Source organism: the organism of the source record quoted next, unplaced genomic scaffold, assembly GCF_019419815.1.
Source record: "Pyrus x bretschneideri cultivar Hongxiangsu unplaced genomic scaffold, Pyrus_bretschneideri_v1 Contig3, whole genome shotgun sequence".
In the NCBI taxonomy this organism is placed as follows: Eukaryota; Viridiplantae; Streptophyta; class Magnoliopsida; order Rosales; family Rosaceae; genus Pyrus; species Pyrus x bretschneideri.
The window spans coordinates 1,762,440-1,777,181 of NW_025999612.1; the positions used below are offsets into that span (position 1 = coordinate 1,762,440).

The 14,742-nt window shown below is 39.6% G+C and overlaps 1 protein-coding gene across 1 annotated transcript; it reads right to left on the bottom strand.

The window, feature by feature from the left end:
* Nucleotides 1-10,897: 10,897 nt before the first annotated feature.
* Nucleotides 10,898-13,037, bottom strand: LOC103931842 (BAG family molecular chaperone regulator 1). Its single transcript, XM_009341376.3, has 4 exons — nt 12,316-13,037; nt 11,957-12,213; nt 11,679-11,825; nt 10,898-11,594 (listed from the first exon to the last, which is right to left on the bottom strand). The coding sequence occupies exons 1-4, from the start codon at nt 12,521-12,523 to the stop codon at nt 11,331-11,333; spliced, it is 876 nt and encodes a 291-aa protein (XP_009339651.2). The 5' UTR covers nt 12,524-13,037; the 3' UTR covers nt 10,898-11,330.
* Between the last annotated feature and the right edge of the window lie 1,705 nt (nt 13,038-14,742).

Genomic DNA, 14,742 nt, shown 5'->3' on the forward strand with positions numbered 1-14,742 from the left:
ACCTCACGATGACTTAAAGATTTTTAGCTCAATCCACGAAGCATCTATGGAAACCACTCAGGAGGCCGCTCCCTAGCGCAAAAAGCTCTTAACGTTGGCTATTATTGGTTAACCATGTATCAAGATGCCAAAGAGTATGTACAAAGATGTAACAGCTGCCAACACTTCAAACCCGTGCCCACACTACCTGTCAGCGAACTCCACCCGCAAATGAATCATTGGCCATTCATGCGGTGGGTGATTAACTTGGTAGGACCAATGCCACTTACTACTGGGGACAAAGGAATGATGATCGTGGCGACCGACTACTTCAAAAAATGGGTCAAACTCGAACCCATGACTACAACTACCTAGACAGACATAGAGCGCTTCATATGGAAGAATATCATCTGCCGCTTCAACATCCCACACTCTATCGTCACTAATAATGGTTCGCAATTCATAGGCAAAAACTTAGCAAAGTTCTTCAAAAAATATGGCATCAAGCAACACATGTCCACGCCCCAGTATCCGCAGGGCAATAGGCAGGCTAAGGCGTCTGACAAGACCATCCTCCACTACCTTAAGAATACCCTCTCAGAAAAGAAGCACAAGTGGCCAGACGAGCTCCCCGATGTTCTATGGGCATATCGCATCACCAAAAGACAAGCAATCGGTGAAACTCTATTCTCCTTGGCATATGGTTCTGAGGCGATCATTCCTCCCAATGTCGTGGTACTAAGCATTAGCACTGTACTACCGAATTTCAAGTAGAACGAAAAGGAGATGGCCACAAAGTTAGACCTGGCAAAGGAAAAACACGATAAGGTTATCACCCTTATTGCGGCCTATCAGCAGCAGCTCCTCTTCGGCTATAACAAAAGGGCGAAAATCCAGCAATTCCGACCAGGAGGCTTAATCCTTAAAATGGCTTTTATCACCACCCAACAGGAAGGCTTAAAAAAGATGGCTCTCATTTAGGAAGGTTTATACAAAATTAGCCGAGTAGAAAGAAATGGCAGCTACACCTTCACCACCATTAGCGACAAAGAAATCAACAAGCAGTGAAATGCCTACAACCTCACAAAGTACTATGCGTGACCTCCCACCAATCCTTGGACCCTATTTAAGACAAAAAAGGTTCGAAGACTCAAGCTGCTCGATGAACAATACCTCACATGCCGAGGATTATTAGTTGCTATACCATTACTCCCTACAATCAAAGTTAATAAATTTCTCTATTCTCAATGAAGATTGAAGGAATTATTCACAAGCCTGGGCCGAATGCATAAATAAACTGACCAACCTTGTGACAAGCAGAATACGTTATCTGCCCTACAGATCTGGTGTGTGGTCTTCAATAAGGAGAGGGTAAACTAATCCAGAATATCCAAACGTGGATGGGTGGCATGACTAGTCAGTTCCCCTTAAATGCAGGGACTACCTAAGTTGGATGACTCCCAAAATTGGCCAAGATAGTCATACCCTTGGAATAGACTTAGCTAACTGAAGGATTCAATTCTGCAGAATCCCAGGTCTCTAACCAGGAGAGACACTAAGTGCAGCACACCTGCCCATGAAAGAGTTCGTGTGACAAGATGGTTCGTCCTTGACGTGCAAGTCCTTATTAATGTAGCTTGGTTTTAACGTGTTGAAATACTAGTTAAGCGACCTACAGAATCAAGTTACAACTCGAAAGGATGAGGCCTCTAAGGCACGATTTCGCTTACACCTCACCCCAAAAATACCTCTGAGAGCCAGGGATGATGCCTGAAGTGGTCATGCAAGTTATCTGCTTCTGTAAGTAAGATGCCCAGCTGACGACCTAAGGGCTGGCAGCCCAAGGCAAACCATAAGCCAAGATTTACACCTAATATGACTACGCGAACTAGTCTGCTTACTTAAAGCAACGTTTATGGCCGACGATCTACAATTTAAGTTTTGCTGGAACAAGGACGAGGTATGACTATAACAACTATGCCGACCTCCTCTGCTTTCTACGAGAAGCATGAGTCTGGTCGATGACTTTATAAGTCAAAAACCTCGCAACACGCCCCAGGAGGGCCATAGCTCAAGAAGCCATTATAGCTTAAAAAGCCATCGTAGCTCAAGAAGCCACTCAAAGCCGAAATACAACCATAGTGGCTACGCGAACTCCTCTACTTTCTATGAGAAGCACGGGTCCGGTCGTTGACCTTATAGGTTAAAAATTTAGTAATACGCCCTGGGAAGGCTAAAGCTCGTAAAGCCATCCAAAGTTGAGATTCATAACTATAGTAATTACGCAAACTCGTTTGCTTCCTACGGAGGCAACGAGTTCAGCCGTCGGCTCTATAATTTAGAAATCGCACACTTTTTCCTCTTACAGCTAAAGCTCTAGAAGCCTCGAAGATAAAGCTAAAACCTAAGTGACGACATGGGATCGACTGCTTTATTGAGGCAACTCACCCAATCGACCGTTCTAGGATAAAGTTTTGCAAAAAACATGGTGAAACAGAAAGATGAATCAAAACAAGGAAAGATGTTTATTAAATTTCTAGCAAATTGGTAAACCGGCTCAAAGGCTAACAAAGTTCAAATAAAGTAGAACATAAAGGAAAATAAGAACATTCCTAAGTCTAAGCAAAAAGACTACTTATTGGCAGCCTGCGCAACCATTGGTTCCTCGACTCAGCAGCCGCACCACTCTTAGCAGCCAAAGCTTCCATCAGTTTATCCTCAACCGCCACTACCTAGACTGCCTGACCCTCAACTACTCCACCAAAGGCAGCCTTAAACGAGAAATCAAGCAGATGAACTGGGGAAATGGGGAAAGTCTCAAAGTCCTTCTCGGAAAACAAGGAAAACTCATAATCTGACGGCCTACCCTAAAGATGGTTTACATAGCCAACCTTGTAGAAATCAACCTAACAAGAAGCAAACACCATTTTGTGACCAACTTTCTCTTTCTTCAACTGCATATTCTCTTCAACAAGCCCAATATGAGCACCCTGCAGCTCATCCAGTTCATTTTTCAGGTTCTCGCTAGCAAAGAGCGCACCTTGCAAATCCATTTCCTTGGGCTTAAGCTTACTGGCAACCTTCTTGAGATGAGACGCTTCAACATACATAAAGTTAAACTCCTCGTCCTTAGGAAAACAAGTAGATCATAGCTCCGAATTGACACGCTTAAGGTCCTCGACCACCAGAGAAACACGACTGACTTCCTTCTCTGCAACTTCCAACATCGCATGAGTCACACTAAGCGTAGCATTCAAATGGGCGACCTCCTGATGAGCGATCTCCAACTACAAAGAAGTGGGGGTAGAGGCAGTAGACCCCTTCAAAATGGCAAGTTTAGATTTCGAGCTTCTTGATCTTTTCAGTAGCCGAGCGAAGCTGAGCCACCAATGCCATTTCGACTTCCTCAGCACACTTGACAGCATCCTGATCAACGCGTATAGACTTAGCTGCCAGGATCAAAGTCTTTTGCATTATAACAATCAGGGAGGACTTCCTCAAGTAGGCAGGATGCTTCCCAAATAAGTCTAAGTGGATGACAACTTTCCCAACACTGTCAACAAACTTGGTGTATGCATCGACGTCCTTAAGTAGGTCGGCCTTCAGCAGCGCACAAACCTCTGGAAACTTTCCAGCCTCAGACTCAGTGGATCTCTCACAATTGCCCGTGCGAGCAGATTTCCTTTTCTCAGCAAATAAGTCAGTCACAGAAGAATGAGGAATAGGCCCAAACACCACCTTAGCAGCAGAATCGCCCTTCCCATTCTTCGTAGCAGTAAACCTCTTAGAAGTCGAACCAAACGGACGCTTCGATACAAACCTGGACACCAGGGGCACCACCGACCCCTTCCACTGAGCAAGTCTCTCACCAATGGATGTGGTCATTTTCGGAGCAGCAGGTTTTACAAGCTAAGGCTCAACGGACTTTTTCGTCCCCTTTGGAGAAGTTAAGTCAATGACGAGCTTCTCAGCAGTAGACGAGCCCGCGCGAGCAGCAGAAGAAGTTATTAGCTTCTTCTTGGCCAAATGCTCGTAAACAGGTGAGGAAGATCTCTACTTTCCACCCTCATTGGCAGCAGGCTCTACAGCAAAAATTGGATGAGCAAGCGCCACATCCTTTATCCATTTTATCTCTTCCTTCAGAGGCTGCCCATTTTTCTCCCGACGAAGATGACTGAGTAGTCATCGTCACTCGTGGTACTCAGCAGGAATGTCCAAGGCAATGTACACTTTCTTCATATCTACCGAAGTCTTTGGAGTTTAGCCAAACTTCAAATCTACACAAAGTGAGAATGACGATCAATAAATTGAAGTCAGGGAACAACTCAACAAAAATTCAAGTAGGACAAGAATGAAGCAATTCACTTACCACTGATAAAGGTAGTTGGGACACTCAGCTCAGGAAAAGAGTTAGAATCCCACTCTCCGCTCACCTCCAAGGTGTCTCTCGCCCACTCATGATCACATTTGTAAGAAGCATCAAGCAGCCTATGGTGAGACCTCAGTTGCCCCACACCTTCCTTGTGGCCAATCTCAAAGAAGTACTAGAACTCATTTATGGTCAAGCCAAGATCAAAGAACCTGCTCAAGTTTGAGAATCCCACCAGCGCATGAACTACATTTGGGGAGCACTGAGCAGGCATGTATCTCATGGGAAAAGTAAATCCCAACATAAAGTAATACGGGTGGAATTTGATGGCCCTCTTCCTAGTATTAGCGCCCTCGCCGCATGGTTCATGGCCACTGTCATCTTTCACCTGCTTCATGCGAACCCCTGAAGGAATCGCATGCTTGTATGCCTCAAGAAAATCCCTAAACAGCTCTTCGGAATTGATTTGACATGCACAGCCTTGAAATAGCCTACCTTGCCGGAAGAACCATCTTGATGACACAAGGGTGGAGGATATTCGTCACTCTTGCGATCGGAGGAAGACAATGTCAAAATCTCTGCAAAAAAATGCGAGGAAAAATGTTTAGAAGGCATTTCATGAGAAGATAATCAAAAAAAAAAAAAATATATATATATATATATATATAAATGACCGCGAGCCCAACGTCCCTGTGCCAGGCCCCACGGCCTTCACCTCCTCTCTCGACCCAGGTCCCAACCGCAGGAGCCCAGCGACAACCTAAGCCCCATGGCCCAGGACCCGGCTTCCTCTGTCTCTTGCAAGTAGCTCGACCTAACTCAGGGGGAGGCCCACCCCTCCTCTCCCTTTTTCCTTCATGCCCAACGTGCATCACAGAAGGCCTGAAGCCTTTCAACCCCAGCATACTAGCCAGAGATACCATGCTTATGCTGGTCTCTCTCTCCCCCTCGCTATTCACCTGCACGGGCCCCTGCCCAGCAGCCCTAAAGGTCTGGCCTAAGCCTACCTCTCCGCGCCCTAGCGCCTAGCCACCTCGGCCCAAGACGAGGCATCCACCTGGCCCATGCCACACCACCAATAGCATTGTGGCATCTTGCTGCATGTTTCTCACCTCCTTGGCCTCGCTAAGCTAATTTTTCAAGTCCCAATACTCCAAAAAAATTCAAGAAGAGGAAAATTCAAATTTTTCTTACCTTGGTGCGGCACGGAGAAGAAGAACAACAATGAGAGACAACTCTTTGCAAGGGCAAGAGAAGAAGAAAGCTAAGGGAGGGGGAAGAAAATTTTCCTCTGGTTTCTCTTCCTTGTTGGAATCATGATTGCTCTCCAAATTTATTTAATCCCCTGCTAAAGGCAGAATTACATAGGTCTTGGGGGTAATTGGTTTCCTTTTCCGAGAAAAAACCTATCTCCAAAACTAGAAAGGAGATCAAGTTCAAATTGGGAAATAACTCTACAAGCCCAAGCAACTTGGGATTTCTACACCTACTATCCTTTCATGTGTGCAGCCCAGTATGTGTGGAGGCATTTGGAGCCCAAAATAATCCCAAATATTCTAGAGATGACACGTAGATTTTTATTCAAGAAAGACAAGATTGGCCTCAATAAATGGGCAGGATTCTCATATATGCACAAACGCAGCTCACATCCTTGAAGGTCCAAGCAACTGAATACGATTGGCCACAGCTCACCTGCCCTTGGAAAGGAAAAGTCAAAGCATTAAAGATAAGGATTAATTACCCAAATCCTATCTTTAATACATTCCCAATTGAAGATTCTAATCAAGTAAGTAATCCCAATTTAAATAAATTAGGGATAATTACACCATTATCTCAAGATATTATTTCCTATTTAATATCTCGAGAATATTTTGAGAATATTTCTCCATAAACACCTTGGCCAATAGGATGCCACCACGTGTACGGTAAAACCCTAACATTGTGGCCGGCTCTATCCCTCTAAATACCCCATATTCTACCAAATTTTCAAAACTTTTGCTACCCCTAAAAAGCTCTAAACACTTTACTCTCTAAGAGAAACTGACTTAGGCATCGAAGATCCATTGGCCTAGCCCCCCCACCTCGTGGGCCCATGAGGCTTAGGTCTTTGATCAAAGGTGTTGATTGTTTTGCAGGTGCATTTTCGTCAAGACTGAAGATGACGGAAATTTGCATTGACATATACCACATATGTTGGACCAAATTTGGGCGTATCGGAGTTGGTTAGAGTAGTGTGCTTCTGTCTATATACAAGTTTGAGTTCTTCTCTTTATAGTTTAGATTTTGTTCAAATGTACTGCATGTTGGATTATTCATGCATATCAGAGCATCTTCAATGGGGCCTATGAATAAGCTCCAAGCTAGAATTAGAGAAAAGTTGGAAGCATTCATCTCTAATCACACTCCTTAACTTGGTTTTTAGTCTTTTTAGCTAAAATTTAACTTAGCTAGATTTAGTAGACTTTTACTGACTATTATAAACTCAATAAAAATCCGTATATAGACTTTTAATGATATACTTTTGTATAAAATAAACGAGTTAAATGATAGACTTTCGCAGAATATTAGAGTTCAATAGAAAATTTTAGAATAAGTGGATTGTCGTGAATTTTTTAATGACAATTTATTAATAAGCATTATTTTTAGTATTCATTATTGAAATGGTAAAGATGTTGGGGGCGGTGGTGATGGGGTGGTAATAATAGTGGTAAAGGTGGCAATCATGGTGATGGTGGTAAATGTGGCAATCATCGTAGGGTTGGCAATGATGCTCATGGCAATATGGTGGCAGCGGCTACGATGACAATGTTGGCAATGGGAATGAAGGAGATGTTCATGGAAAGGTGGCGGTGACAACATGGTGTTGAAGTGGTGGGAATGATAATTGTTGTATTTTGATGGATGGTGGAGTATATCCTCAGAAAATTGAGAAAAATAAAAGCCATCAAAATCTTAAGGGGAGGTTGGATTTGTTAGGATAAAAGAACTTACCTTAAAAGCACACGAAGTCCATCAAAATCCATGACTTATTAAAATTCTTTAAAATAATTGAAATTATAAATACACCTTATTTTTGTAGATTCACAAAAAAATCATAAATTGAATACCACTAGATTTTCATAGACTTGTTAGAAGTCATAAAAAAGTCTTTTTACAAGACACGTAACTATTGTTGACTCCTTAAAAAGTTTATATTGAATACATTTGAATTTGAGAATCAACCAAAGCCTGTCAATTTTTATATGCAATACACCCTCTTTAGAGGGAGTGAAATTTGCTCTAAGAGCCTGTGTAATGAGCTCTATAAATGAGCTTACAAGTTAAAATATATTAAAGAATTCAGTTAATCACACTCCCTATCTACGTTTTAACCAAAAAAAGTACTGTTTATGATCAGTGCACCTATGGGTGAGAAGATATTCTTTCATGTTCTCAGTACTAGTCCTAGTGATGTCACCTTCAATAATAACTTGTGACGTGTTTAAAAAAGTGTTTTATTGATAAAATAACTGTGCAATTTGCTGAAATGGTCCAACTGATTTGGCATAAGCTTGGTTTTTATAAATCTATTCTCCATTTTAATACCCATGGAGTGGAGTGCATGGCTGCAGCATGCATGCATTTGTTACTCCTTTGAGGTCAGATTCAGACAAACAATGACGATGCATGCATCTTAATTCATGGCACTATATATCAACATCACAAAATATCTCCATAAACTCTACCCGGCCGTCTATTGTTTGGCAGCATATACAATATATTTATCTAGTAGTTAGGCTAATTGAACATCTTATTCTCATGGCAATACAAGTAGCATTTTATTTTTATTAGTACGACAAATCGATAAGTTGGAAAGTGTATCCTGTAGGACCAGTACAGTACAAATGTTATAAGAGAATCTGTATAGGATCCTAAATGGGTTAGGTTTTATAAATTCTTGTGGACTTAGGTTAACTTGTACTCCAAGTCAATTGACTTGTATATATATTTGTAATATTGTGAAAGTCAATTCAATCAAGACAATTACAATTCAATATGGTATCAATCGTTTAGGTTTCCCCTTCCTGTTACACTCCTAGTTTTTCTCTAAATTCCCTAACCCCAGACCGTTCCCCCTATTCCCTTCCTTGCCGTAACCCTTTTTCTCCCATGGCCATTCAACCTTCTTCCTCATCTACCATCACTGGACCTTCTCTCCAGTCCTAATGTTGCTCACTTTCTCAAACTCACTGACTTCAACTACATCCATTGGCTTAGTTAGACGAAGCCGTTTCTTCTGGGTAACAACTTATTTGGTTACGTGGATGGCTCCATTCCGATGTTCTCACCAAAGGTGTTTCCAAGCCTCTCTTTCAGCTCTTACGTTCCAAACTTGTCACTTCGAGACCACCAAGTTTGCAGGGGGCTGTTAATATAGGAGAATCTATATAAGATCCTAAATGAGTTAGGTTTTATAAATTCCTGTGGGCTTATGTTTACTTGTACTCGAAGTTAATTGACTTATATATATATATATATATATATATATATATATATATATATATTATTGTGAATCAATTCAATCAAGATAATTTCAATTCAATAACAAACACGAAACAGGAACTTGTATGGACAATGAGAAATCACGCGAGTAAAACTACACATCAAAGTTCGGTTATCGGCCAAAAAACGTAGAAGCATTTAGAAGATAAAAATTGAGAACCAAACATTTGGGCTTGTTCATCATATGTAGGCAAATAGTAGGGCCATGCATATTTTGGGCTCCAGCTGCGACATTCGTTTGGACTCTCTTTTCTTTTGTTCGTTTGTTTCTGATATAAGTGTTATCGTGAAATAGGATTTCGGATTTCATGTGTGCAAGTAAATACCCTTAGCTATTGTGATAGAAGCCAATTTCAGCATTTTTGCATCCACTGATAAAATCTCACCATGTGTCTCACTCTAATCGGAAAAATCTGAAAAAAAAATTACCTTTCTCATGTCCGCCATAGAAGCATACAATTTTTGGTTCAAAGGTAATCAATACAAATGTTCATCAAGTTCACTAATAATTGTGCCTATGCAGAATGAGAGAATTTTATGAAATAGATTTACTGTCATTGGGACGTCCCGCCACTTATACATGATATAGGAAAATAGTGTTATACATGATCTAGTACTCTTAGCCCTAGATATCATATTAATGATGAACTCATTCAATATAAGTTCTTTCGCAGCACATTTACCCTGCAGTGAAAAGTTTCATTAACCCTCTTGCTGTCTGATACTGCATACGCTTGATATTGAGTCCCACTCATTCATTCAATGTCCTCAAGATTTGGCCAATCGAGTAAATCATAGAGTGACCACTTAGAGTGACCACTTCTTTTTCTTTTTTCCCTTCGGCTTTCACTGCCACTTGGTCTCCAATTATAAAGCCATGGGCCCTGGCCAACATGCCTAGTTTAATTTTGAAATGTTGATGTATTAGGTGTCAATTTTAACCTATAACTTGCTGACGTTTAATTGTACCACAAAATTAACTGGTTATAAAAGACCGATGTGACTAGCAAAAACTGATTGTTCTTTTCGAGAAGAAATCCTCTTTGGTTTTCTTCCACCAAGGTCAACGGATCACGTGATCAGAACTTTTGAAATTTTATCCAACGGTTAAAAATTATCATGGTTTTTAAGAAGTCAAAATAGGTGGACCGTTAGATGAAATTTCAAAGGTCCGAATCATTTGATTTGATGACCTTGGTGGAAAAGATCCGGAGAGGATCTCTTCTCAACTTCGGCTTTCACTATTCCTTCTTCTCTATTTATAAAGCTATGGACCCTGGCTGACATGCCAAGTATAGTCATGAATTGTTGATGCATTTGGTGCCAATTTTAACTTATAATCCGATGATGTTTAGTTGTACCAAAAAACTATTAACATGTTATAAAAGATCGATGCAACGGGCAAATATCGACTTTTTTTTCTATTAAGTATGATACAAATTTTTCAATAATGATCCGATTGAGTTTGGTCAGTAAAGAAAAATCACATGAAATCTTAATTGTATTAACTCACTTTGCCTTGCACTTGTCAACATGTAATTAATTCAAATGAAATTAAGTACTTCAGTGTCTGAGATTTTTGACATTGCTAAATGTTTTACTGAATTTGATTGAGATAGTAAATCTGCAGATAATCTTGTTTAATTTTTTTTTTATCAGAACATGTTGGCAGGAAGCTCCATATCATATTACATCTTCTAAAGTCAAACCTGCTTTTCTATTATTTTTGTATGATTAATCAGAATGGTATCAATTCCACTATGATTTTCTGCAATTCTTTAATTTCCAGCAGCAGCAATGCAGCCATACAGAATACAGAAAAGAAGGATCTTTTCTGGTTCTGCATATTTTAATGCCATATACTTCTCCTTTAATCATAACCACTTGTGAAAAATAAATAGGTTATAAATAATTCAAAAATAAAGATGAGGTGAATGGTCCAATCCATTGGTCCCTATAGACAGACAGATTCCATTTAATTATTTTTGGATGATAGAAATGCTATGAACTGGAACTTGGATTTTTGGCATTATGCCAAATTAACAACAAAACAAACATTGCAGACATGAGCGTAATCACATTGGCTATAGACTAGATATAGATGCTACATGGTTCTCATCCTTCAAAAATTACATGTAATAGGAGCATCCGTCAACAAAAGGATCACCCTAAGATGATTAACTCATGGTTCTATTTCTCAATCGTTACATACTCAAAACATGAATCTCGCTCTTTGCAGAGTAGAATGTCGTTGGTATGAAAAAAATAAAAATAAAAACAATCATAACAACTTCAATGGAAGCAACCATATTACAACTTCCATTTTGAGTTTTGTACTTCTTTTATTCCTCTTCCCTTGTTTAACTCGTCCACCGTAAGTTGCTTACAGATTTACAAAGAGCCAACCCCAAAAGTATAACTGTAATTAGCCCTTTTGGTTTTAATCAAAAGTTTCCCATTTTGTTGTAACCGCAACAGACTCAGAATTCTTCTGTTGTTGCTGCTGCATCACTGGATTTTTTCGTACTGAATTTTCTAGCTTCCAATGCACGCGCTGTTTCTGCGTCGGTTTTGAGTCCTTTGGCATGTGGCCAGTTGGATTTTCTTGTTGCTGCAATTTGATTTTTGCCCCATTGCCGCTTGATTTGGAGCTCTGATGCTTCAACATGTCCAGAATTTCTATGTACTTCTGAACTCTTGTCACCTTCAAGTTCATAAACCAACAATTAGAATAGTACCAACAATGTGCAAGTAAAAGACATTTAAAACGTACATAAGTCTATAATACCTGCACTCTTCTCTGCAATTTTAGATGGCCGGCGGCAACAATTCCATCCAGTTTAATCAACTTCATCATCAGAAGCTCAGTCAAATTCTCCACATCCGTCTCGGAAACTTTCCCACCTGTAGAAGCTGTTGTTTCCAACGCTGTGACCTATTTACAACAGAAACAAAATTAATAAAAACAATTCAGTAGATATCGGTTAGGCCAGTTCGTCATTGCAGCCTTGCGTCCAAGTTCGAATTCCTTTCCCGGCATATTAAAATATGATTCATTTTAATTACCTGGCCTGCAAGCTTGTCCACTTCCAAGTTGATTTCGGCTAAGGATTTCGAAGATTTCTCTGCGTTTGAATTTCTGAGCAACTCTAGGCACCTTTTTTCTCTGCCTAAAATGTCCTCCACCAGCACGATCTTTGATCCTTGTTTAACTCTTGCCACATCAAGATACTCTTTGGAGTCCCTCTCTTTCTTTTTGTATATCAGCTTCTGATCCAGATGGTGCAACTTCGTTCGCTCTGCCAACATTTTCTTCAATTCCCCTGCAAATTCGAAAACCAAATTCAATTAACAAAACAATTTAATTGTTTCTTTCCAATCAAAAAACCAAAACAAAAGTTGGATTTGAAATTTTGGCGTAGTACCAAAGCTTGCTTGGGAGTTGATTTGAATTTCGTGGCACGAAGAGCCATGCTTGACTCTAACTTTGATTGTGGGGATTGAAACAGCACTAGGATTTGTCTCATCGGTTCGTTTTTGCACCAGCATTCCCCCTGGCCTGATTTCCAAGTCTGCGCTATCGGGACCTCCGCTGCCATCGTCAACAGAGCGATTACTTTCCGAAGAAAACATTTTGTTCTTCTTTGAATTCACGGCTCGATCTATAATCTATTTCTTGATCCTCTTAGGCTAAAAGACCAATAAAAAAGAAAACTACTTGAACAAGGAACCTCAAGAGAAGCTGAGAGTTTTCGTTCGATGTTCTTTGCCTGGATTCAAAGTAACCCAATAGAGAAGAAAGAACCTTTCGATCCCTACGGTCGTATCAAAGAAAACCCAATTGTGAGAGAATTAAGAAGAAATGATGCAAAACCAAAACAACAGTTTCAAGTAATACAAACAGCCTTTTTTCTATCAACGAGAATAGCAAAAGGGAATAGAGGATTAGGCGAGAAGAACTACAGACTAAGTGAGACGAGTGACGAAAACATGATCAAAACTTTATCTAAGTGAGAGAGAAGCGGAGTGGAAATTGAGATCTACTCAAAGCTATATAGAAAACAAAGGAAAACGGGAAAGAAAAAGGAGTGAGAACTAATGGCCAGCAGAGAAAGTGAAGCGAGTGAAGGGAATAAATCCATCTGATAAATATACAAAGAAAGAAAAAGAGGGGGGAAAAGGGAAATCCGCATCAGTTTACGTGACGAGAGGGACAAAAGAAAAAGAGGAAAATATTTCGATTTTAAGGTAAAACAAAACCAAAAATGGCAAATAACAATAAGCATTTTACATGCAGTATTCAGACCTTTTAACCCTTTTTTACTTCTTGTTCAAGATTGTCGTTATGTGTGTTGATGTAAACTCACAATCCAACACCAAAACAAAAGAAATTAATGTAAGAAAAGATTATACGATACGGCTATCTATTTCTTTTCTTAAAGCAACTTATATGATACTTGTACATACATTTTGATTTTTGTGCTAATAATAGGGTTATGTACTTTGATCAACTGTGTAAGCACTAGCACGCTAGCATGCGTATTCTTCCTCTATTTGTGGGCAAGACTTTATCCAAATCTATGGATCTCCCCAGCATCAAAGTGAGACCCATCAAAATCTACCACTTGTTGGGCGAGACCTTCTTTTCTATAACCACCCCACCATTGAATGATGAACTTTGTCAGTCTTCGCCTTCGATCCGACCAGGGGAGGACACACGACACACTGTTCAATGATTTCAACACATAATCCAACATACTTGTATCTTCAGTATGTAGCCGAGCACAAAGACATGTGCAAAGTTAGTGATTTCAACACATAATTCAACATGCTTGTATTTCCAATATGTAGCCGAGCACAAAGCTCTGTGCAAAAAAATACACATCTTTACATCATTAATACAGAACGGCACGATAACAATAAATCCATGACATAAAAATTCTTCTCGCCTGTCACATAATTGAAAGAGGAAAGCAACATAGAATTGAAAAGCAGAACACGTCAAGGAAAACTTAGCAGAAAGAAAATTTCAGCCAGTTGGCACCTGTCTGGTTGCCTAAACGTGGTTGGTTCTGAGGGACAATACTGTCATTGTTCAATAGAAAATAATTGGTTTTTATTGTATGAAGCAAAAAATTATTATATTTTATAGAAGGCGAGTTGCAGACGTGCATGGTTGAATTTGATATAATAACAATATTGTCATCTGTCATTTGCGCGGACCTGTCTTTTCTGCTCTCCCAGTTTCCATATACTTTTATCCTTTTTTATTTGTGTGGTTACGGTTAAGGCACGTCAACAGTTTATATTACTATTGTTTATCTTATTATCTCTATTAAAAAAATTAATATAAAATGATAACGTGACTTAACTATGACCGTGCAAAATAAAAAAGGATGGAAGTGTATGGGAACTAGGAGGACGAAGAAGCCGGATCCCATTTGCACACCAAAGCCGTCTCTGCAATCTCATTGGTTAACACATCTATTCTAATTTAAAACCTTCAGGGCCAAAAACAAAGAAAGTGTCTTTAACTAGATGTAAATTCTATTGTTATATCTTGATCATTGAATCTTTAAATAAGGATTTGCCGGCAAAATTCGTCTATAAAATACACGGGAGCATAATAAGAGTTTTAAAAGAAAATCATAGCAATGGTCTCTTAACTTTAACCCAATTAGAGCAATGGTCTCTCTACTTTAACATAATTAGAGCAATAGTCTCTCTACTTTAACCTAATTAGAGTAATGATTCATCAACTAAAAATTCATAACTATTAGTCCTTTAATTGGTCAAAACGTGCATCTATAGTCATTTTCGTCAACTGTTAAAACTTCCGTCAAAATGATTCA